At 38.8% G+C, this 26219-nt stretch overlaps 1 protein-coding gene across 43 annotated transcripts in view; it reads left to right on the top strand.

Annotated features, from left to right (window-relative positions):
* The window catches only part of ANK2 (ankyrin 2), a gene marked incomplete at its 3' end in the record, with an annotated part of 316224 nt that overhangs the window by 239154 nt on the left and 50851 nt on the right, over nucleotides 1-26219 (top strand). For 14 of the 43 annotated variants that reach the window (XM_083756174.1, XM_083756190.1, XM_083756196.1 and 11 more), the window contains 8 exons: nucleotides 787-885; nucleotides 985-1083; nucleotides 2929-3027; nucleotides 5070-5168; nucleotides 10913-10985; nucleotides 14629-14773; nucleotides 20535-20637; nucleotides 21764-21867. In XM_083756174.1, the coding sequence (XP_083612300.1) occupies nucleotides 787-885; nucleotides 985-1083; nucleotides 2929-3027; nucleotides 5070-5168; nucleotides 10913-10985; nucleotides 14629-14773; nucleotides 20535-20637; nucleotides 21764-21867 (821 nt within the window). Of the gene's footprint in view, nucleotides 1-786; nucleotides 886-984; nucleotides 1084-2928; nucleotides 3028-5069; nucleotides 5169-10912; nucleotides 10986-11828; nucleotides 11886-14628; nucleotides 14774-20534; nucleotides 20638-21763; nucleotides 21868-24025; nucleotides 24068-25529; nucleotides 25566-26219 lie in introns of all 43 variants that reach the window. The other 29 variants (XM_083756187.1, XM_083756161.1, XM_083756183.1 and 26 more) reach the window with 6 other exon arrangements.

Here is a 26219-nt window from a genome sequence, read left to right as displayed (position 1 = left end):
TTTTATATCCCGATAAAATCTGGATGGTAGAAGCTTTCTAAAACACTTACTTGCTTGGTTTTTGGTCCCGTATTTAGGCAGTTCTCATGGCCTGGTTCTCTGCCTATAGAATAACAGAGGAGTTTTTCATGCATTTATTATGTTGGTGCGGCAATGTTGTTGGCGTGACTGTGGGAGTTGGTCACTTGTGTAGGGAGATCTGTTCTTGGAAGGTTTTGTTCATTCCTGAGAGAAAGGCCCCAAAGGATTGTGATGGACATTTGCTCATTGTGTCCTCATAGGATGTTCTTCAAGATTTTCTCCTGTTCAATGTGTATCAGGCCCCTGGCCATAGCATTTACTGCTATCAGTTCTCTCATGATATCCAACTCTACCTTTGGCATTCATCTTCTTCAGATCTACACTTGATGCTCTTTCATTTTGGGCCATAATTGGGGATTGGCTGTGAGTGAGCTTCCCAGAATTAAATCTAGTCATGGCAGATGTGATAGACAGAATGATAGCTGGCAGTCTTTCTGACTTGTAAGTGATTAAGATTCCTTCCATTGATGGGATTCAGGCCCCCTGGTAGCAATAGTTCACAGCCTCGGGATGTTCATGGTGAGAAGACATCTTCTCTTCAATGATGACGTAGCTACTGCCATGCATGCCTTTGTATGCCTGAGGCTTGACTGTGGTAATAGGTTTTATGTTTGGTTGCTGTTGATGCTGTTTCAGAAGGTTCAGCTGTTGCAAATACTCCTGTATCTATAATACAATAAAGGACTGTTTATATTTAATTTACAGAGTGGATTGACATCTTTACATTTGGCAGCTCAAGAAGATAAAGTGAATGTAGCAGATATTCTGATAAAACATGGGGCAAACAAAGATGCCCAAACTAAGGTATATCAATAACTTCCAAGATGATGAAATAAATTTCCAGTGTGATATCATATTCACTACTTATTTTTTGTGTTTTTTTGGGTTGCTTTTTATTTGTAGCTGGGTTACAGTCCATTAATAGTGGCTTGTCACTATGGGAACATCAAGATGGTCAACTTTCTCCTGAAGCAGGGAGCTAACGTCAATGCAAAGACAAAGGTAAACATTTGTTCATAATTTCCTCTCCCCCTCCCCTTTGCTGCTTTGCAAACATGTGATGGTAATTTGCACTTCGTATTTTAACTGTTCCAGGGAAGTATGCTGAAAGCAGAATGTGGTTCTCATTGTCTGTAGCCAGTTTGGTCAAAATTGCAATGCAGTACTCAGTAAGCCAAGCTGAGAACCATTAATAATTTGTTTGTGGACTAGGGACACATGTGCATGTATGAGAAGCAGACACAGATGATCACTCATGTGGATTTCAATTTTCGGATTATTTTGTTATAAAATGGAAGCAGAATAATGATCCAGAGACTTGTGCTTTGATGTGATTTTTCTGAAACACATCTTGGTTCAGGCATGCCTTCATCAATGATGAATACAAGTTTTAGAGTGGTCTTGTATATAAGCCATAGCTGATAAGGAATTTTGTACAGTTGACTGAGCAGGTTGGCAGGAAAGGAATGGAACATTCTGCCCTCCTCTGCTCCTAGCATGGAAATCTCTGGACTACCAGAGGAGGGAAGCCCCTTCCTCTGAACCCAACAAAGAAATCTAGTGGGCTGATGCAAGAATGACAGAACTCTCTGACAACCCTCTGGACAAGATAAGAAGTTCAGTTGACTTGCATGGCCTTTGTCCCACAATGCAGCCATGTGGGGGCAAGCAGTGAACCTTAACTGCAGTTTCTACCCCTTCCCAATTCTTTCCTTTACATTCCAACTGGCTTTCAGCATAAGTGCAGTTTTTCCCCCCAAGTTGCATTCTGCAGCTGAAAATTTTGAAGTCTCTCTATAGGAAAAAGAACACCTCGTTCCCATGCTTCTAAGAGATAGATACATACTTTGAAAATCTAGCAAAAGGAAGCTGCTCTTTTAACTGAGTGAATCCATACATCTGGCTGCCAGTTAGTCTGGAAAGGGGTTGGGGTTTTGTTTTGTTTTAAAATGTCCTCTGCTATATGGAAACATAAAAGATAAGATGCACCAATTTTGAATATACTTCTCTTTAAATTGCATCCAAGACATTCAGTTAAGTTTGGCACATGATGTGTTATTAGCAAGAAGAGTTTTATAGTTTGCTGTTTTACTGTAATAAGTTCCCCCCTTTCTGAAAAATTCCATTTCAGTAGTTTACTGTGTGGCCTTAAGAATGGCTGGATTGGAAATGTTGTGGCATTGCCTCTTTCTCTAAATGTTCTGTCTCACCCAGTGTTATATTTAGCTGAAGTTGCTTTTAGAACACAAGCCTGCTTTAGGAAATATAGGCGGCATATAAGAAAAGCAAATGGAAAAATGAATTTCTAACCAAAAGTTAGTTTACTTTGAAGCCTGTGTTAGCTTTTTCTTCATGGATCTGCTATATTACACTCTGAAATCTCCAAGAAAAATAAATCAATTGGATGATCAACAAGGGTTTGTGTGATGTATTGCTCATACTTCTCTTCCAGTGACTAGCCCATAGAAAAGCATGGAGGGGAAGTTGTGAACAGTTTTAAAGAATATAAAAACTTCACAAACTTCCATGGCATCACTAGTCTTTACTTAATGACTGCTTTATCCTATAAGCTTTGACCCATTGATTAATTTCTCCCCACCTCCCTTTTTCTAAACCTTAATATAGATCTAGTAGCTATTACTTGCCTTCAGTTATTAATGGTGAAAGAATAATTTTCTATAAAATGTATTAATAATGAAAATTGCAATATCCAAATAGATATGATTGCAAGGTTGCCAGCAATTATGAGTTATACCTTCATTAAAATAATCTAGGGAATATGCAAATATATATATTGATGTTGCTGTTTTCCCCTCTCCTAAATGTGTGAACTACCACTAACTACAGAATGGGTACACTCCTCTGCATCAAGCTGCTCAACAAGGTCACACACACATCATCAATGTTCTTCTCCAACATGGGGCCAAACCAAATGCAATCACTGCGGTAAGCATGGTATTACCACACTGTTTCCTTCATTTCATGTTGTAGTTTTCTCTTTCTGGTTCTGTGTTTTAGGCTAATGATATTAAAGCACCCACCATACCATCCAGCATAGGGAAAGAGTAGCGCCTAATTTGTTATCTTAGATTGTTTCCTGATTGGCTGTGACACAATAGTGTGTATCTGTTTCCTCAAAGAATAGAGTGTGGTATAATTTCACTGATAGCCACATTCTCCCAGTGTGTGACTAAAGGTTAGACTCAGTGAAAGTATAATGTCAAGACAATCTGAAGGCTGTATTCCATTCAAAAGCGGATGGAGCCTGATTGTTGAGATCAGTTCTGAAATCTGTTCCTTCAAAGAGTTTCAGAGGAACATGAAGGGAGGCAGAGGTGCCAGCTTGCAAGGGTGATGAGGGTGTGCGCAATGTCATGCACCTGACATCAGGACGTCAGGAGGAGCTGGAGCAGAATCAAACACAGCATCTGCACAGCTTCAATGGTCAGTGGCTCCTCTCCTAGTGCCACCACAAGTGGGAAGCTGCTTTGACTCGCTTTCACCTCCGCAGCAGGAGGCGAAAGAGAAGGAGCTGGCCATTAGAGCTGTGCCATGCTGTGCTTGGCTCCACACGCTTTTTGGACATGGGGGGGGGGGAAGCTCCCACCCAAAAATATTTGAGGGGGCAAAAGGGGTCAGCCCCCAGGAACTGGTGCTCCTATAGGAAGGTGTGCAACTTCAGAAGGTGGTTGCCATTGGAAACCGTGGCTTCTCAGGTTAAGAATGACCACTTATCTGATCAGAAGGTGGGCGGCAGTTGCGGCCTGGCGCAGCAGTCCCACAAACCCCCAGAGGGCAAATTGGCTTTCTATGTAGCCTGACTAGAACTGAGATGAAACAGTGCCCTGTTCACGCAGTCATTTCTCACATAGAATAGAAAAGCTTTCTCTTTGCGGGGAGGTTAATGTTGCACCAAATTAAGTGTCATCCCACTACATTTTCCAGTCACCCTCCTTATCGCAAAAAACTCCAATCTTTAGGGGAAACGGGTTGATGTGCAAGACTTGTCAGTCAACAATAATGGCACAGCCCGAATTTGTTGGTGTATGATTAAATTTTAGCTGAAAACAGCAACAGTCTAGAAGCATCTAGAGCCAAAAATCAACATATGAGAAATCAAAATTTGGTGCTGAAACTGCACTGGGTGTGTGTGTGTGTAAGTATTCTCCGATGGCAAGTGTTTGCACAGTTTAGATTTTCCTAGGAAATATTTCTCATTCTCCCTGAAAATACTACTTAACCCCTGAAAACTGAAATTGAAGGACATTTGGTACAGCCCCAAACATAACACAAATTAGTGGTGGATTAACTTTTGGATTAAATATATTTTGTTCACCCAAATAGAAATTGAGGCATATAATTGTTGAATATTCTATCCCGCCCCCAGTCTAGGAATAGCCAATGCGGTTTCCTTCATATGCTGTTGGACTACAACTCCCACCAGGGATTAAGGGAGCTGTAGTTCAACAACATCTGGAGGGCATCCTGTTGGCAGTGGCATTTGTATATTGAATTTTAAATACAGTCTCTGATTTGTTTTGCCTTGCCTAGGTTTTTCCCCCTGTTGCACCATTTGCATGAATCATCTCATCTTTCTATTTTTCAAGTGGAGCCTCTTAAGCTATTTATTAATCAAGTTATTCTCAATTAAAAACATGTTTGGTAAAATTAATCAGGAGTTTCAGCAAAGCCAGATTTTATAAAGTGTAATATAGAAAGTTGTGGGTTAAACCATTAAAAGCAGTAGATTTTTATTAAGTGTAACAGGCAGATGTTCTGTGTGTTTTGTTACCATGGCAATTGGGGCTGTAGTCTGAGCAAAGTTGCAAAGAGAGATTCAGATTTAACAGTAAAGCACACTGATTTTCCTAAGCGAATGCCTTGTTTTGGATGGAAATGCTGGCTCATTCAGTGCAGGGTGTGATCTCATTGGTTCACATCATAATCCTCCCTCTCCTTCTCCTTCTCTCCCTCTTTTCTCCTTTCAGAATGGCAACACTGCTTTAGCAATTGCTAAGCGTCTGGGATATATCTCAGTGGTTGATACATTAAAGGTTGTAACCGAGGAAGTGATTACCACCACAACTGTGAGTATCACCAGCCTTATCTTCCATTCTTTATTCAGAGGGGCATTTCTGTTCTTAGTTAGTTTTGATTCTGTTTTTCCTTTCTTATTTTACCGTTTTAGAAGTATAATTTAAATGTGGCAATTATTTTTCAGTTTTTGTGGACAGTACTCATGGACATCTAGCTGTGGAAATGTAGATTTATTTATACATCCCATAAAATATATTAAGGTCTTGTGTAGCTTGGATGCCTTGCATCTCCAAAAGATCAAATTGGATGCCATGCCAAGTCCTCATTTTGTGTTCCATGTTCTTGGCTATCTTTTATTTTCTGCCCTTTCTGAAGCTGCAGAATGAGACTTGAACACTGTAAATGAGTGCAGGTGCCTGCTGCTCACCACTCTATTTGCTTGTTGCTAAACTTTGTGCTACTTTATCATTTTTGTCCACAAGTTACTTGCAGCAAAATCCTTGAGTTTAAACCCTGCTGCTATTTGGTGAAGTTCGTGAGACTAAAATATTTAAAATTGTCTTGCTTAACTGGGTTGAACATACCCCAAATTACCATGATGTAAAACTGTGAGTCATATTCATCTGCTTTAACTTTGAACAGGAAAATTCACTCTCACGTCAGGCTTAATGGGTCTTGGTTCAATTCAAATTAGCTATAATGCCATTAGAAGATACTTCATTTATTTAGGAGATTTTTCCTGTCCTCCCTCACCCTTGACCTCAGGGCAGGTAACAATATATATCATAATAATGCCCGAGGAACAGATAGAACCAATTAAAATGCATAAACCACACAAAAACTACAGACAGGTCCATAAAAATCTCCATACGGCAGAGTTGTTTGCCGACTACAGAAGGATAACAGCATAGGCACCAGCCAAATGGCCACAGAGAGGATCTGTTCTCATGCTACCAGCCTTGGATGTGAGAAATCAGAAGGAGCATCTCATTCAGATCTTAAGAGGCGGGACAATTCCAGGTGCTCCTTCAGGTACTGGAATCCTGAGTCTCGGAAGGCCTACACATTGAATTGCACTTCCACCTTTGGCCTGCTTAGAACTGGCATGCCTAGCCCATGAAGTACGTATGCATCCATTGTTAACTGAGAGCTGAAGGTATCCTAATTTAGTGCTGAAGTATCTACAGACTTTTTCTGCACCTTTTGTCTCTGCTTGTCTGTGGTTTGCTTATCTAAAAGAGCATGAGATACCTTTCTAGTGTGTTATAGAGACCAAGCAGAAAATCAGTAAACCTGAGATTTGGCTATGTATCGTTTTCCAAAGGACCCCTAGTGTATAAATGGCACAAGAAGTGTAGTAGCTGCAAGGGAAATTAGTATGAGGCATGTTCAAAGCCAGGCTTTTTGAGAGTGCATGCACCCTACTGACAACTAGAGGGCTGTTCCCTAAGCAACATTCCTTGTGCTATTCATAGAAGGACATGTCTCCTAACTTACTGATTACAGTATGCATAGTGTGAATCTATTGTTATATATTTATTTAGAGCCTTTGTAGACCATTTTTTTATTTTGTACTTTGATATACTGATGAATAGATTATTTAACTTTTTTTACATTGATCTGATGTCCATTTCCAGAGCATGTGGGGACCTTACACCTTTTGTGCATTTGTGTAAAGTCAACCTAGAATCTTTAGTCAGTCATATTGTTTTTGCAAGTATGCATTAGACATTTTATTTATTTGCTTTTATGCTTCACATTTTTTTCTCTAAGAAGCTCAAGGTGGCATACATGGTTCCCCCCTCCTCATTTAATCCTTTCCCCTCCGAGGTTGGTTAGGCTGAGAGGCAGTGACTGACCCAAGGTCACCCAGTGAGCTTCATAGTGGAGTGGGGATTTGAACCCTTGTCTCTCAGATCCTATTCCGACATTCTAACCCCAATCCCATGCAAGGGACTCAAGAACTTAAACATCAGAGTAGTACATAAATTTCGGCAATTCCCATTAAACTGAGGATTGGTCCTGGACCTCGAACAATGTCCAGATGTGTCAGTGAAAGCAATTTTGTTTTTGCAATGCAGGATTACAGTAAGTCTCAGATGTTATGTTCTGAGAAAGATAGAATCAAAATGGTTTGTTGGGAATTATAAATAGAGTGAGCTATGAGTTATTAATGAGATGTAGGCAGTAGAAAGACTTGAACTGGGCACGGAAAAAACCCAAACAATCTGCAAAAGAAGAATGACTCTCTATATCTGTTCATAAGACTCAGTCATTTCATACTCACAAAAAATACATTAATGATTGCTGTGATAACTGCAGCTGCTGGTAGTAGTATTGCAGAGCACCGTTCTGTGCCAATCTCCTCACCCCTGCCTCTCTCCTTCCCTGTAAACAGCAACAACACACCTGCCAGGATGCTATGGTTGCCCTTCCACCCCACTGGGCAAGTTGCTATTGACTGTACTATTAGAGAGCCTATTTTAAGAAAATAAATATGGTAACACCCTCTAGGAGAGGCTAGTTCTGAAGTTAGGAGGGAAATCCAATGAAAAATGAATCTCAAACCAGCAGTGGCAGTAGAAGAAATATGTGGTGGAGATAACTGGATAGGCTGCTATCTTTATGAAGCAGCTACAAACCCCTGTGATGGTAAAGTTTACATGGTGAATATATACCACCATGAACAAATTTGTTATCCCCACTCTTTTGAGGAGGAAAGCTTAAAAAATTTCATCCTGACCCCAAACCCCCAAATACACCTCCAAGTGGAACTCCATCATGTAGTTAGTAGGACAGTCCACACGGCTTCTGACAGTTCCAGATAATCTTCCTCTGCATTCAATCAGCAATGTTAAGAGAACAGCTCAGATATTGTCTGAGCCTGAGTATTCATATTATTACCCAGGCCCTTTTCCAGTTGATAAGAGAAGCTCCACTTCATCTTTGCTTTTACTCAGAAAACCCCAGAAAACTCAAACACGCTGCTTCCCACTATACCACATATCACTTTGCAAGTAAGCATTTTACTTTCTTTCTGCTTTTAGGCAGTATCATTCCATCAGCAGGCTTTCCTTCTTTGAATGTAGTTGCTAACTCATTTCTTTGCTGCTGAAAAGAGAGATGTTGGAAACATATGCCCCGCAGTGTGCATTTAATCTATCTCAGCAGGCTTTGATTTCCCGCTGTTGTCTGACCTTTCTAATGAAGAAAAAACTTTCTGGTTTTACAAAAGAAAAGCCATGTGACTTTTAAGCATTGTTGAGCAGAACCGTTGGGAAGAATGATGGGCTGTGCCTGCTGCCGATTGCTGCTCACCTGGCCCATAGTTCTGTAAAAGGATATTGTTCCCTTTAATTGTTTGGATTGCCATGGTGGCTCTACTCTGCCTCTGGTGTTGGAGGGATTATGCTTCTGAATACTAGTTGCTGGAAGTCACAGAAAGGGACAGGGCCCTCATGCTCAGATCTTGGTTGCCAGTTTCTCACAGGCATCTCCGGTTGGCCACTCTGAAAACCAGATGCTGGAATAGATGGGCCATGGACCTGATCCAGAAGGCTGGTCCTATGTTCTTAGGTGGTACTTCTTGGTGATAGCATGCAGTCCCAAGGATGGGGGTATTTCCCCCCAGTCTCTTTATGTCTGTTTCCTCCCCACCTGTCAAGTTTTTTTGTGATGTCATTACTTCCATTGGGGATCCAGGCTTTGGTTTGGTGGGCCCCTCTGAAGCACCAGTCTCTTTATGAGTTTGTAGGTTTGAGTTACTACAGTAGGGCTGTTGCCCACGAGCACAACATTATGTGATTTGGGGAAACTGTTTGTTATAGTATGGAAGTGTTTCTAGGTATTCTTATTTCATCAAGTTCCTCTCAAGATGCTGGGCTCTCTGCATCTAATACATTGGGTAGGGGTAATGGTTACTGAAGCAGTTTGTGTGCCAGGGTGATCACACCCTGTAATAATGGTTTTTTAATGCTGCTGTTTCATTAGTATTGTTGCATAGTTTATAAGTACTTATAATTGTTGATTTGTTAAAGATCGTATATGATTTGGTAAGGCCAACTTTTATTTGGCCCAGGTATTGTAATTGTGATATTTTGCACTGATGTTCTGTTATGTTTATTCTGCCATTGTTACTGTTTTTTAAGCTGCTTTGAGATTCAGCTGAATCAATAAATTACAATAAATAAAGTACAATAAAGCACAATAAATTGAATCAGTAATGCACGCAAATGAAAAAGAAGAAGAATCACTAGTCTCTTAAATCAGTTAATATTTAAAAACATTAACACTGGGTATCAGTTTGTGCTTCCACTCCTCGTGTCTTCACTACAAGAGAGTAAACCGAGGCCTGTTATTCACAGCCAAATGATTTTCCAAACTAGAACTTGTCCTTATATTGGATGCCATTATGATTCAACATGATTCATGTTTGGCTGTGATGAAAACACTGATATTTATAGAACATTTATATTTAAAGAAATACAGAAAACCAACAATATGCTCTGGTTTTGAGCACATTGGGCAGTGGACAGGATATTTGTATGTTAAAGATTATTATTTTTTGTTACCTTTAAAATAAATATGCTCATTTTAAATGGATTTATTTTAATTTGATGGGTATGAGTCTAACAACAACAACAAAAACAACAACAACAATTTCCATAGAGCAATGTGTGTGTATGTGTGCACACTGCTTACCTAGGAGGGACATTGCTCCACTGCCCTCCTCTGGTGCTGTCTATGTCAGTTGTTGTCTAGGCTATCACTTAAGATTTCACACAGTCATATTACTTTTTCACCTTTTAAATCCTGGTTTCAGTTTTAAATGATGAACTACACTTTTATGAGATTTTTGTAGAAAACCTATTCATTTTTATATGTTATATTCAACTAAATTATGCTCAGAATAGACCCATGAAAATTGCTGGATTAAGTTATTCAGTTCAACAGATTTTGATGGGTCTGCCATGGGTATGACTTGGCCAAATACAACCCTCATATGCTTCCCTCTAATACTTTCTTCTGGTAATGTCTCAACGTTCAACTCAACTTATTTTGTCTTTCCATAAGCTACTGTGGCTGGTTTTCTTAGCAAGAATTAAATATGAATGTGTATGCTTAAATTTCAAAACAGAATGATTCTGAATTGTTTTTACAAATTGTAATTTTACAAGCTTTAAGAAACAAATACATGAATAAAATGCTAATAGAAATATACTGGTAAAACATGAGAAAGTAATAAAGTTACTATTTTAGGTGCAGGTTCATCAGACATGTTGCTCAGAGTTCGCATCTTTTTTCAATTTGAATATTTTGCATCGTTCAAAGCTTCATTTCTAAGGGTTTTTACAGCTTTAACAAGTTCCATATGCATCCTTTAACTTCTTTCTGTAGACGTTACCTAATGTGTTTTTAGAACTCATCCTGCCTCAAAAGGGTTGAATATGTTTTGCATGTATATCAATTAACAAATCTGCTAAAAGCATTTTAAAATGCAAAACCAGTTGCTAGAGGAAACTGCTGCTCATTACAGCACATGACCAAGTTTTCTGTAGCAATAAAAGGAAATGACATCTTTTGTGGAGGGGGAAAAACCATGAGAACTGTAGAACGTGATTCAAATGTCAGAGTGAGACTGAAATGTGATTTAACTGAAAAATACTATGATAAATTTGTATAAGCCTGAGTATTTTCTTTTTCTTTTTTATATTTAGCAGTTTGGTGTTTTGTTGTTGTTGTTTTCCACTATTTAACCTGTTTATTGATGTCTCTTTCTCTCTCTCTTATCCAGACTGTAACTGAGAAACACAAGCTCAATGTACCTGAAACTATGACTGAAGTCTTGGATGTGTCTGATGAGGAAGGTAAGCTGAACACAAACCACATGAGCCAGACTGGTTATAATATATACTGAACATTACTTAAAGTGGCTAATTCAAAAGATTGAAAAAAAACCATAAGCTAAAAAACAAATGTACAAATGCTTATTTATTTATTTATTAAAAAGATAAGTTAGCATCAAATATAAGAGACATTAAAGATTTGTGATTAGATGAAGGTGGGCTGCGGCTAAGTGATAATGTATGTGGTTTGATTGCAAAAGGTTCCAGATTCAGTCCTTGGCATCTTCAGATAGAATTAGGAAACAGTCCTGTGGAAAACATTGAGGAGTCTTGGCCAGTCGATGTCGATCATACTGAGTTAGATGGAACAATGGTCTGGCAGCTTCTTATCATCTCATTTCTTGGGAGGTCTCAGTTTAGCCCTCCCTACCATCTTGCAGCTGCTGTTTGCCCTGTTAGGATAAGCATACGTGTACCTGTATATTTTCTCCATTGGAGCAAATAGCTGGGTGAGCAGAGTACATTATTTGTATTTGGAAAATGCCAGAGGTGAAAGGGCTACTCATCAAATGGCTGCTTTTAAAGAGAAATTTGAAGGTAGGAGGATCAGATCATGAATCTCCAGTGATTCATCCAGTGTTGGCCTCTAGACTGATCTACCATGTGAAGAATCACTTTGATTTTCTTTAATCCTCCTCCTGTTGTTCAGTATATATACAGCTCCCTCACCCCCTCCATATTTATTTTAAATAATTTTGGTTTTCTCTTGGTTGCAAGGTAATGACATTTCTTCCCAGTCTACCATATGCCATTAGTTGCTCCCTTTTGACCCTGTTCCTGAAATTTAACTTATGTGTTATGCAGCTTTTAAACACTCTGACTATGATCATTTCACTGATGAGGATGCCTTTAGTGATGCAGGTACAGTGTTAAGAGTTCTTAGAGTGAGGCACAAAACTGTTTTTATTTTATTGTTTAATTGTTTACTGTCCCACCTCTTTTCTGAAACTGAGACACGTGTTTATGGAATGCCTAACTCTGATCTATGCCAGTGAATTTGTGTGTGGGTCTCTGCATGATTTCAGTTTTGCCCACCCTGGCTCCTAAAATGGAGTCTTAATTTTGTAGCTGGCTCTCTGGATGGTTAGTTCTGCCTTTTAAGAAGATTTAAGACATAGTTCATGTTCTACAAATTCAGATTTAAATAAAGTATATTGGAACGATAAAATTACCTTCTGTGATCTTACTATTTAGCTGCTAGTTTTGTATGGTTGTATTATTGTAAGTTAAATAAGTATTGTACCCTCCTAGGGCATTAGGATTCATTAACAGAGAGACCAATGATAAATATTAAGAAACAATGATGGTGATTTTTCTTCACTGTGTGACGTTCCTCAAGATTCCTCTTTAGAAGAAAATGTCAAGTTCTTATTTGAAATCATGTTATGCTGTGTAGAATGCAGTTTTGATAGAATACTAAAAGTTTCAGATTCATGTTAAGAAAGAATGCTCTACCCCACCCCGAAATGTATTTCAATAACCCAATATATTTGTTCAAGGCCTTGAAAATTCTTCTTAGAGGAAAGTTAAGGATTTTTGCAGAGTTTAACTAGGTAGTCTCTGTATTGGCATATGGCCACCTACCAGGTTGTTCAAAAAAGCGATGAATATAGTGAAATATGATGAATATGTAGCTCCTGCAGAAAGGCTTCTTTAATGTAGTAGATGCTTTACCTGCCATTGCCACTGAAACGGGTTTCTAAAGATTCCAGAGATACCACCTGCAAAATGCCCCAGTGTTTGCCTTTATTTCAGGAGGGGGGAGTGTGCTTCCTGTATTCCTCCCTCCATCAGACGATTGCAAGAATACGGTTTTTGTATGCTGCTGCTCTCACAACTCAGCAGGGACAGATGTTCAGTATTTCCATTTTAGCGGCTCAGTTGCCGACAGTTCCATTAGAGCCTCTGGGAGCTGTGTGTGGCTGACATAATGTGACACCCATCTGTAATCACTTAACTGACAATTATTTGGGTCTAGACAGCATGGCTGGTCAAAGCGGCAATATAATACCCTGAAATAGCTATGGTTACAAAGATTTGCACAAAGAATAACGCGCCAAACTAGGGATGGCAAACCTGTGACCCTCCAGGTGTTGTTGAACTACATCTCCCATCATCCCTGATCATTGGCCATGATGACTAGGGCTGATGGGAGTTGGAGCCCAAGAATGTCCAGAAGGTCACAGGCTCCCCTTCCCTGTTATAAATCCCTGACATGATTTAAGTTTAAGTGAAAAGTACCTGGAGAGAGGAGGATACAAGAGTATGGATTGCTTTAAAAGAGGAATACATCCCCCAGTTCCTGATCTGCTTTTCCATGTGAGCATCATCAGAACAGATACGTCTTCACTCTTTCTCATGGTAATTGTGTTTAGTATAGAGAGAGTGTCTGGTTCATTGGTTCGGTGCAAGACTGTTAGGTCAGCAGTCATTACTAGATGCTGCTGGTTCAAGGTGAATAATGTGTAGTCATAGGGTTTGACTCGGATTCATTCATGTTTCGAATAGACAAACATAAGACAAATTTCACTGTGTCTGCTCTACCCATGACTAAGTCTGGATCCAATGCATCATTGCCTCATAATGAATGTGAACCATTTTATGTTATGGTTGGAATGTTTAATGTAACACTTTTTATTATTATTTTGAAAGTAATCTGAAAGTCAGTTTTGCCTTTGTGCCTTACAAAGTTTGAATTAAGATCCAGAACTTACGCTTGCTTGGATCCAAACATTTTCACAGTTCATATAAGGCCTGTTTCTGTCTTAGCGGAAGATCACTGCAAAAGAAAAATACTCCCCACCACAGGTCCAGAGAAACTCTTCCATTTGCACAAGCTCTCCCCCCCCCCTTTATATATACATATATTCCCCACCAGATTTTATATATGCTGTTTCTTCCTTGCTTTGCATGCAGAAGGTCCCAGGTGCAGTCATTGTCACCTCCATTTAAAAGGATCAGGTAGGAGCTGATGGGAAAGACCTCTGCTGCCAGTATGAGTAGACAATACTGAACTAAATGGGCAAATAGCCTGATCCAAACATTAGGCAGCTTTCTCTGTTCACATCTAATACTTAATTGAGCTTTTCTGAAAATCAGAGTATAGTGCCAGTATAAACTCTCTGCTGGCTAGAATATATATTTCTGTTTCTTTTCTACATTCTGTCCCACATTAATGACATTCTCATATGGCACATAATAGTGCAATAGGGGCTCAAAGTCAAATTTTAATGTCTCATGTGGAAGCAGTTTCTGTCAGAGGCCAGCTGTGTCCAAGAAACTAAGTGGAAAAAAGGAACAAAAGTAAAATTAGTTCAGCCAACAGTATGTATAATGGCAAAGGACAAAAGACTGATTCAATGTGAGGTGCTGTTGATGTTTTTTTTTTTAAACTTACACTGATATCATCCCACTTAATCTGCCAGTGTTTTCTTAGTGTGTATTAACAGCTTGTGCTTGCTGTGCTTCAAGAATGAGGATAATGTTCCCTGTTTTGTTTGTTTGTGTTTGAGGTGATCCACCTAATATGTGACCATACTTTTCCAGTGCTGTAGGGCTTCATTAGTTTATTGATCTTGTGAATTTGTATGTGTTTTGGCTCAAGGTGACGACACTATGACAGGAGATGGGGGAGAATATCTTAGACCGGAAGATCTGAAAGAATTAGGCGATGATTCCTTACCCAGCAGCCAGTTCTTAGATGGTATGAACTACCTGAGGTACAGCCTGGAAGGAGGCCGATCTGACAGGTACTACTACAACAAGAATATTATATTTTTCTAACACATCTATAGTATTTTTGCTGAATATACTCCCAGTACAGTATGTGGATGAATTTTAGGACACTTTCAAAGCCCAGAGACTTGGTGGGCATAGAGAATGCCTACCTTGTAGATTCACAGAAGAATATTTACTGAGGAAGAATATTTACTGAGGGAGAACTGGCTCGAAATGTGTACATAAAGCTCCCCCCTCAGATTTCAGCCAAATACCCTAATCACAGCTCACATGAAAATGAAAGGTACAGAGATGTTCCATCTGAATATTTAAAGCACTAAACATATGATGTTATTAGCTTAAATATATGGATCTTCACTGCAGTAAAGAAAGCCTATGCAATGCAGTGGTTGTGCCATTGCTTTGTGCTATGGGAAACGTACCTTCTTCCTTCTATTAGCCAGCCCAGGGTTATGGAACTGACTTATTTTAAGAAGCTCAGTGTCAGGACTGCCGCTAGGTCCCAGCTCACAGAGGACCAACGCCCAGTGGATGTTATATACAAAAGTCTTTATTAAAGTTTAGTTTCCATTTCCAAGCTCTGGGCGCGCAGACCCACGTCTCGACGCTAGACCGGCTAAGTCCCCTCTGACTCACTGCTCCACCCACACCAGTTTAAGATTCTAGCCCGGCTCCACCTCTTACGCTGTTCTTTCCTTCGCTGGGTCCTTCTGCCCTCTGGGGTTCCCTCCTTCCTGGACTCCTCTGACGCTGAGCCTCCTGAGTCTTGTCCCTCCCTCCGGCGGGCTTTAGGACCTGGCTCCCTTCCCGGGCTCCCCGCTGTGCCGCGCTCCTGTACATTTGAACTTGGCGCGCGCGCCCAGCCGGTGACTTTCCTTCTGACCGTTTCCCCGCTTCCTGATGTGGGCGTTGCCAAACCTGACTCCTCTCCTCCCTCTGGTGGTGAGGACACTGGTCCCGACTCCTGGGACTCCCCCTCCCCACTGCGCTCTGGTGGAGAAGCTGGTCCTGATTTCCAACTGCTGCTCAGGGACTCCCCGCTAGCCCCTTCCTCCTGGGGCTTCCCCCCTGGAGCCCCCCTCGCTCTGGCCACCGGCACTCCCTTCTGTGAGTCCTCCGATTCGCTAGAGAGGCTTGTGGAATAACTCTGGCCACTGTCACTGCCTGCGCCCCCCTCGTACTCCTCCTCCTCATTCTCCATTTGCTCCCCCTCCTGTGTCTCTCCTTCTGAACCCCTGACACTCAGCTTTAGATCCTCTGGTTTTTCTTTCACAATCATGGTTTTTCTTTCACAATCATGTTCCATGTTTATTATTTCTCTCTTCCCTCTTTGTATGCTTTCATTAGCACTATGCCCAGGTAGGTATTATACAGCATGAAAATGATGTTCTCTTCAGTGCTCCCTTGTGGCATCTGTCATTAAATACCTGCATCCATGCTGTAGATGTGCTGGAGGATTTTGAAGGTTTTGTTTATTACAGTTGGTCAGTTTTGAAGGAACAACTAAAATACCATTGTGGTTGCAATTAACGATGATCTCAACCAAAATCTTAACTCATTATATTGCGGCATGTGCGATGAATGTATTGCCAAAAATGTTGTTTTTATTTCAGACACTGCAGATTGTTGACAAAACGGAGTGCTTCCGGAAGTGGCAAAAAGATATCTCCAAATTTGTCTGGCAGGGCAAAAAGCCCAGAATTAAGTATAAGATATTAACAGACGCAAAAGAAAGAGGGGGCTTTGCCCTGCCAGACTTAAAACTGTACTATGAAGCCGCAGCTTTCTGCTGGCTAAAAGATTGGCTACTTCTTGAGGACACGGACGTGTTAGATTTGGAAGGTTTTAACAACGCATTTGGGTGGCATGCATACCTATGGTACGACAAGGCTAAGATTTATAAGGTTTTCAAGAACCATATTGTCAGAAAAGCAATATTTAATGTTTGGACTAAATACAAAGACTTATTAGAGAACAAAACACCGAGGTGGCTGTCCCCTCTGGAGGCTAAGGCCTTAAAAAGACCCAATATGGAGGCCAGATGGCCGAAATATTGGGAAATAATAGAAAAAGATGGAAATAATTGGAAACTGCAGAGTTTGGAAAAAATGAAAGGTAAAGTGCGAGACTGGCTACATTATGCTCAGATTCAAGAAATTTTCAAGAATGATAAAAAGTTAGGATTCCAGGTGGAGAAATCGAAATTGGAAACAGAACTGTTAGAACCTAAGACGAAGGTATTGTCAAAAATGTATAACTTGCTGCTGAAATGGAATACACAAGACGAAACGGTGAAATCGGCTATGATAAAGTGGGCACAGGATGTTGGGCATAATATTATGTTTGAGGACTGGGAAAGGTTGTGGACCACCGGGCTGAACTTCACTGCATGTAATGCACTGAAGGAAAATGTAATGAAAATGATATATAGGTGGTACATGACCCCAGTGAAACTGGCCAAAATATACCATTCGTCTGAGAATAAATGTTGGAAATGTAAGGAAAATGAAGGAACATTCTTTCACCTCTGGTGGACTTGCCCTAAAGTGAAGGCCTTTTGGGAAATGATATACAATGAGTTAAAAAAGGTGTTTAAGTATACCTTTATCAAGAAACCAGAGGCCTTCCTTCTGGGTATGGTCGGCCAGTATGTGTTAAAGAAAGATAGAACATTTTTCATGTATGCTACAACGGCGGCAAGGATACTCATCGCTAAGAATTGGAAAACCCAAGATCTACCCACGCTGGAAGAATGGCAGATGCAGCTGATGGACTATATGCAACTAGCCGAGATGACAGGCAGAATCCGCGACCAGGGAGAAGAAAGGAGTGAAGAAGACTGGAAGAAATTTAAGATTTACTTACAAAAGCATTGTAATTTGGTTGAATGCTAACAAGGTTGCCAGATCAAAGATAATTGTCTATCACTAAATCATATTTTATAAGTTATATTTTGAGTTTAAACAAAATTATTGAGTTTGTGAACATTTAATAATTTGTTTTGAAAAATTTTATTTTTAAATGTGCAAGTGGAAGCGGGAGGCGTGAGGGAGTCTATGACAGAATGAAAAGATGTTAACAAAGGTATCATTTGTTAAATATGTATTACTATGGAAAACTTAATAAAAAATATTTATAAAAAAAAAAAATATATTGCGGCATGTGCAATGCTGCCGGTTGAAGGCAGGCTTAAAAAACAATCAAGACACATACTGATTTCAGAAAGATAACAAAGTTAACATGCTGCCCATTTTCAATTATCTATAGCTGCTACGATAGAAAGAACTGTTTGTACCTGACTTTGCTCAGTAAGACTTACAAGAAGAAAACCAGTCTCTGACAAGTATGAGTAAATGCCCTGGAGGTCCTAGTCTCACTGCTCCTGGGTCCTTTTATGTGCGATTCTATGAATCACTAACTCAATGTTAGAAAGTACAAAAGGTGTCAGGAGAAGAAAAGCCTTGATAAATAATTGGTGTGGCTGAGGATAGCGTGAAATTAATGGATAGCATCTGTTTACGATCAACAGCCTTGAGTTTCTTTTTGTCAGGTCAGCTTTACTTAAGATACCTCAATAGCATATCTGAAATAAATTACATTTTGCTTTCATAGGTAGCTAAAGACAACAGTATGTTGATATCTGTCTGAAAATGTTAATGGGGTATTTTGACCCCTGATTTATCACTAATTTTTGTTAACTTTGTATAGCCATCAATGGCTAAAGTCCATATTTTGCACGAATGGGGTATATGCATAACCAAGTCCCAGGATCTAGATAGGAACTTGAATGAATTGCAGTTGTTGTGGTTTGCAACCACCAGAGAAAAACCAAGTAACATCTTTAAAGGCCTGTAGTAATTTCAGCCTTATATATGTCTGGTTGATTGGATGATGTTAACTATTGTAACGTTCAGTTAACAAAGCATCATTTTGGGGCATCATTTTGGGTCCTTTGCCAACCTTGCATGGTGGTGCTCCAGATGCTTCAATAATTTATAAAGAATGGGATTTTGCTACTGAAGTTTTTTTTTTTTAAAAAAAGAAAGGATAAAATTGAATGAAGGCCAAGCAATTTTTCTGAGGACCAAGTTTTCGTGGCCAAAGCAGACACGATATTATCCACATATTTAACACTTACATTGATTTTTAAAGGAACAATTCTTTTTTTTTTTAAATATAACACTCACCCCACAAGTTGACTTAGCTCAACTTCCTTCAGTTAAAAATGATACACGCGTAACAGTTATTATGCTATTGTCACTTCCAAGGTTTATTTAAAAATGCAAGGTTGCTATTACCAGCCTTTGCAAATTTGGGGACTAACTCCCTTTTAGAACAGAGGCACATGTGTTGTAAACATGTTTAGGATTGCATTGCATATCATACCTCAGCAGTTAAAATGTGACTAGAAGATAATTATACAATTTGACTTGGGTCCTAAGTTGCTTCTCTCTCCATTTATGGGAGGGAGGGAGGGACCAACTGTTTTCTCCATCAGCAGCCCTTTGCACTGTAGCCTATGCCATTCCCAAAAATTCCCCAAGCACTAAAACCCTCTTCTGTGAACTCTGTTCTGCTCATGGGAGGAAAGCTAGGGTCCCTGGAAAGCCATTGCTTGAAATCAATCAATCGGCTGAAATCAGTTCAGTTCAGTTTAATCCAATCAAAACTGACAGGATTTCTGTACATGTCATTGCATGCAGAATTGCAACCACAGATCACAATATAAGAACTATTAAGAACATATCAAAAAAATCTTTATATATATATAGTAATATATATATAGAGAGAGAGAGAGAGTAAGCTACATATACTTATGTACTAATGATGGGAAATATTTTTTCCATTATTTAAAAGTTTAATATTCATTAATAGTTAACACTGAGGTAGTAAAATGTGCTGTGTAAATAAATGTTGCTACTCAACTGTTTCTTCAATCTTAATTCATTCCTAACATTATTATGTTACTAGGCAACTGGAAACATATTAAGTATTGCACACAAAGCACAAATATATGAACTATAGCTTGGTAATAGTTTCAGTGATTTAAGCTTCTTAATCAATATTTGAGGTACATAATTATAGCCGAAACTCCATGTAGCTTAGTATGTTTGCATTTTGATATTTGAGGTGATAGCAGTTAGTTCAATTAAGCCATTAGTTGGTGTACGAAAGTAGCTTATTTTGCTTTGCATCTATCATTGCTACTGCAAATGATTTTATATGTTGTGCATATAAAGGTGACGTAAAGGTGACAGTGTTTTGTTTTGTTTTTGCTTGTTTATAAATTCTGCTGGTATATAAAGGCAGAATTGTGCACTATGAAAAGAGCATATGGCTGGCTACCTTCTGTGTACCTTCCAGGGGACTAAGTACACACCGTTGCTTGTCAGAGGAACTTACTTCATTTTTTTTCCTTCCTAAAGAATTCCCTTAAAATTATGAGTGATATATATATTTCAACAGGACAAAGAAGTATGGAATGGGTTGCTTGTAACTTTTAAGTATAAGGGAAACCAATAAGCCACAGGGTTACTACTTCAAACTATTTCCATATTGTAGATTGAATCTGTTGGATTCCATTGGTTTTGAGAAAAGAGAAAGAAAGTTGGGAGGGGGGAAGAGTGGATGGTTTTATTGGAGTACTTAAATCATCCCCCTGGAAGTTGCACTCTATTTGCTAATAGCATGCTTTCTTCACTCCTTTGCTCTGCCCACAATCCCATCTTCACAACACCATCTCAACTGCTGATAATGTTGCCAACCTACCAGCCTACGATCCTTCAGTTCAGACAGGTCCCATACTCTGAGCCACGCCTCCTACTTGAGAGACAGCGCCATGATTGATGACACGGTTGTTATCCCCAGCCACCAGGTGAGATGTTTTGGTAGCTTTGCAAACTGGTAACTTTAATGTTGCCATTCTTAATTGTATTTTATGCATTATCACTGTTTGGGTGAACTGTCAACTGCTCTGTGTTTCTTGGGTATTGCCTGATTTTATAATGTTGTCTAGCTGAATAATTTTCCTCTGTATCATTCACAATACTGTTTTATGGCTGTCAGCAAAAAAAGTAGCATGAAAGAAATGCTTAAATGCATCTACAGCAAAGTTTCACGCAATTTTTGGCAGTTTTATTTCGTCAGCTGCTTAGGTTTTCCAAATGAGGACAGAGATTATTTTCCACTTAGTATAAAGCAGATAACTGCTTCATAAGACACAATATTTGCAAGTGCATTCTCTGTATAGCTGTGTTTTTTTTTGGGGGGGGGATCAGTGTCTTTTGCAATCATGTCCCACTTGAGGTATATACACTGTTCCGAGAAGATAAATATTATCTATGTGCTTCACAGCTGAAGTAATATACATGTCTAAAGGGAGGAATGACTATAAGTCTTGTATATCCATGTTCTATAATTTTCTGACAGAGGAAATAGTACTGGCACAAGATACATTAGGACATGGTGAGGCAAATCTAGGTTGTTTTGATTTCCCCAAAAATTAATAAATGGTAAAAAATGTAGTTCAAATATTTATATATTTCTTCCCCCCCCCCCTCATATTTGGACAGTTTGAGCATGTTCCACCATTTCAGCAATTGATATTGTTTTATGTAGCCACTTTTTAGTGGTAGAAGCTATGGGGGTGTATCCATTTAAGGCATACTCGGCATAGACCCATTTAAATCTATGGATTCAAGTTATGTTAGTTGATTTCACTGAGTTTACTCTGACTATAATTTAGTTGGATGACAATCCTTTGGGCTGGAATCATTTAGGAGCAATTAAATGCTGCCACAGTGATTCCAGAGTAGAGCTTGATATCTAAATAACTCAGAAGTATATTTAGTTGGTCATTAACTAAATTACACACATGACCTTTTTCACTTTCATTTTAGAATTTTATAGCTTTTTGTGAACCAACTCCATCAGAGGCATAGAAAACATTGGTTTGGGTTGGTTCAGTGTTGTAAAAGTTAAAAATTTATTTGCATTTCAAGGTATCCACATTGGCCAAAGAAGGTGAGAGAAATTCATATCGCTTAAGCTGGAGCCCTGACAACCTGGACAATGTCACTCTTTCTGCTAGCCCCGTTCATTCTGGGTAAGTAATACACAACAGAAGACAAAGGAAGATAATAATTAGAATCTCGTCAGCTTGAACTAATGCTTATTTTGGATGTGCATTTTCCTGTGTTATTGTTTCAATGCAAAAGTTCTAACCATTCAGATTAAAGGACTCAATTACACTTCATATTGAAGCCATTTTGTAGCATTACAACTCCAGACCCCAAAGAATTTGTGACTTCAACAGTCAATGAAAAAAATTTTTTTGCAGATCCCAACAAATTTCTTTGCTAGAAGCAATGGCGGTTAAACTTGTCTGAAACAAATACAAATCGGTAATGTGGACATGCCCTAAGCCAGACCTAAAGCTCTTGAATATAATGTTGAATCTTTAAATCATTGGGAGTCCAGATTTCAGCAGGTTAAGGCTCAGACCTTGTATGACCATTTTCTATTGAAGATATTACCACTTGAAGCAAATATCAGTGGTGCTTTCATGTGGGGCTTTGGGGCAGAAGTCAAGGGCCTCACTCAGCATAATTGACGGGAGGACTCTCAGACTCAACAGTGATGGCTTACTCCATTTCAAAATAAGAGGAGAATATACATTACATCTAAAGTGTAAAGTCCACAAAATACCCAATTGAACCACTGAACGTCAGTGCCTTTGGAAAGGTGCAGTTTTACAGTTTCTTATACTTGTAATAATGGATAAAATTGACAATCACAGTTCTTAGCTGCTTTTAGGAGGCCTTCATCAGTTTAGAGGGGAAGGCTTCAAGAGACAATGAAGCATAAAAATTCCATTCAGTCATGTATAAGCTGCTTTTGATTAAACAGGGCAGTGAGAGTACACAGCTGACTCCACCCGCAGTGTCTTGCACATCACTGGCCATGTGCATACCAAGAGCCTATGCATGAGTAAATGCCCACACATATGTTTCCACATGATTGGAACTCCTGCATCACCTAGATGTGAAGAACAATTGTCTAGAGCTAGAATCTGTAGGACATGGAATATGTCAAGAGAGAAGGGATACCAGCACCACACCCATTTAAGCAATCTGGCAAATATAATGTTCTTAATAACATAGTTTCATTATCAATTATCTTAATTTGATGTTATGGTACTTTGAAGGGTCTTTCATTATTATACCTTAGATTACAAAATACAATTTGATAGTGTCAAAATTTGAACAGGATTATATCTATCAACAGTTTGGATGCATTTAGAAAGAGTGGCAAGAGGAAGAAAAAGACTGGAATGAACAGATGGTCTTTACATCAGAACTGATGTATACTGGCAACCAGCTGTGTGCTTGGTAAAATGATGGCACAATATCAGCTAGATTTTTTTTTTTAACTTGGAAGCAAAAATATATATGCAATAGGCAAAAATACATGGAGTTCAATTAAGTTTACTCTGTGAATAAGTATCAGCATATGATGGATTCCGTTTTCAGAGCTTCTCCGTGTAACTACCTCAGTGCACAGAGAACATGCGTATGTGTGCCCGCAGAAAATGCATTCATTTATTCCACAAAGGAAGGGAATGCAGGTATAAATTGGCTACTTCTAATGAAACGGAGAAGCTCTGAAGTTCTTGCCTGAAACAGAGCACTAGACTAAAGGGGAAGGCCTTAAAGCTTGTTTAGAAAACATACCGTATCTTCATGTGATCAATTTGTGAAGGATGGATTGGGATCACACCTGCTACCCCTGAATCCATGTATCCAGACATTGATTGTGTTATCTGCACAGAGCCTATGGGTGTACAAGCTGTTCATGCATAGGCTTTGCCCACACAATCTGTATCTCCTCAACACACTTCTACAGAGAAACATCTGACTGGTCCGCTAGATTGTACAGATTAAATTGAACTATATTGGTTGGGTAAGTCTCCTTTGTCAGTACGGGCTGGACTGCATGGTAGGTTGGTTGTTTTTTATCCCGTTTGATTCTTATTATGAGTGTTCACACAGATAATCTAAGGTTTTTGTTCTCCATTATTCTAATGGCCAATGCCAATTAGTGAATAATATTTCTGAAAGATTTTCAATTGTGAAACTCAGGATATTGTAATTCCCATGATAATTTTCCAAATTTATCCCATTTTTGATGGAGGTGGGAGGATTATGGAGGGAATGTAGCACTGGTGCATAAAATTGATAAATAATTAGAGTTATCATTCTTAGCTGCCTGTCTTCAAAAAAGGAGATTGGATCACTGCTAACAAGGTAACTGATTTATTTATTTTTAACCCAGTATGGTATTCTCACAAACAGCAGTGGAAACAGGACCTAGCAGCTGGAAGCTCTTTAAATAAACATAAAATTACATATAAGCTTTTAAAGTATTTCTAAACCAAATAGTATTTCTATGCTGTTCCTTTAATAAAGTATTTCTAAACTTCCTACAATAAAGTTTTTTATTTTTTTAAAAAAGCTTCTTATGAACAGCAGTTTCATATCCTTGAAAATAATAAGATGCAATTTCCCCTCATAATCACAGACAAGAGAACTATGGCAATGAATGCATCAATTTTGAAGCAGATAGGATAAGAAATTGGAAACAAGGAACCTAAGTCAGAAAAATAAACAAAAATGAAGCCTAATATGAACATATGAACAACTTGAAAAAATAAAGACATATAATTAATTATAAAGTCAAATGTGTTAATCTAGAAATCAGAATGGAAATAGGTCTATATTGGCCAATTCAACGATAATCAACAGGTTTTTTTTTCAGGGAGGCAGGAATGAAAAAAAGCAGTTAAGAGTGAAGATGGGTCTATCATAACAATACATTACTGACATCAATGCTCAATGCATTTAATGTTAACGATTTCTCAGTAGAATTAAATTCCAATATATAACCAAGACTGTAATGCTATAGTGTTTTCCTGGAATTAAGCCCAATTGAATGCAGTGTTGCTTACTTCTGAGTATATATACATAGGATTGTGCAGTGAATTCATAATTGTGTGGTACTATGTTCAGTGTTAGGAGTTTGACACCCAATTTGTGCTGCAGCTGTTGCTGGTTTATTTTAGCCCATGGGGGAAAAAAACTTCTCTAGAGAACTCATTTGTCCATTCCAAGTACCTGATGACTGATTAAAACATGGGTAGCCAGTGTGTTGCCTTCTTGATATAGTTGAAGTAACTCCCAACCAGCATAACTAGTGGCTAGTTATAATGGGAATTGTAATCCGATAACATTTGGAAGGCACCATGTTGGCTACCTTTGGATTAAAGCTTTATAGCCTGCCATATGGAGACCACTGAAAAGCTCTTAACTGTATCATATGGAAGATATAACATTGAAGAGGCTATTTCCATATGCAGTTGCCCATGAACTAGATGCATTAAAGCACAACTGCTCCCTGCTATTTATACATCTGCACACATATGGAGCTGCCTGGAACACTGATACAGGCAAGTGTTTCTATGTGTCCTCCATATTTTTTGGAGGTGGAATAAATTTGCAATGAGGGCTTGAGTCCCCCCCCCCCCCAATCAGCAGAGATCAGAGAGGGACATCCTGTTTCATTCATCTTTGCACCTATATATATATTCTCTCTGTAATCTGTGTTTACATATTCACTTTACATCTCTCCATTTGTAGGTTAAAACAGCTTCTCTTCCTCCTTTTATTTCATTTATTCATCCACTCTTTTTTTGTTTTGCTACTGTTGCAGCCGCTCATCTCCATGTTTTGACCATGACAACAGCAGGTGAACTTATATATAATTTCATTTTTAATACTTGCCTTCCTTTTGCCTTCCTTCTTCTGTCATCCTTTTCGTTTATTCACTTCAGGATGCTCTGGTGCATTGATGCCATTCATTGCTTAGTATAGGAGAAAGATTTCTGCCTGTCTATTGAATATGTTAACAGCCTACCTTTTGAAGAGTACCAAGGAAATACATTGTCTCCCAAAAACCTCCAAAATCTTGTCATATGCAATCCTTTTCTCCCACACTCCCAGCCTCACAAAAATATTGTAAGCAATTATTAATTGGATACCTAAAGTAACTGGAAAAATTTAAAAGCAGTGCTTAGGCTTGCAATATTTTTACATGAACAAAATTCAGTCTGCAAATAGAATTGTGCATTACAAATCGTTAGCTCTATTTCAGATTTTCCTCAATAAATTCAGATGCATTTTAGTGTGTTGTAACTATATTGCAGATGCCTGGAGCCATCAAGTCTTGAAATCCTTCATGTAATTAAAAATGCATACATCATTTGAAGTTTAAGGAACGTTATCATGCCTAACTAAATGCAGATAAATGTAGGCAGTACCCCTTATCGAGAGAAAATCTGTCCTTGCTTTCTCAAAGAACATTTTGAATTCTATTCAGTAGCCTTCATGCAAAGAGAAACAT

This window comes from Podarcis gaigeae, assembly GCF_964106915.1.
Source record: "Podarcis gaigeae genome assembly, chromosome: 9".
Lineage (NCBI taxonomy): Eukaryota > Metazoa > Chordata > Lepidosauria > Squamata > Lacertidae > Podarcis > Podarcis gaigeae.
This window is presented reverse-complemented; position numbering and strand designations above follow the sequence as displayed.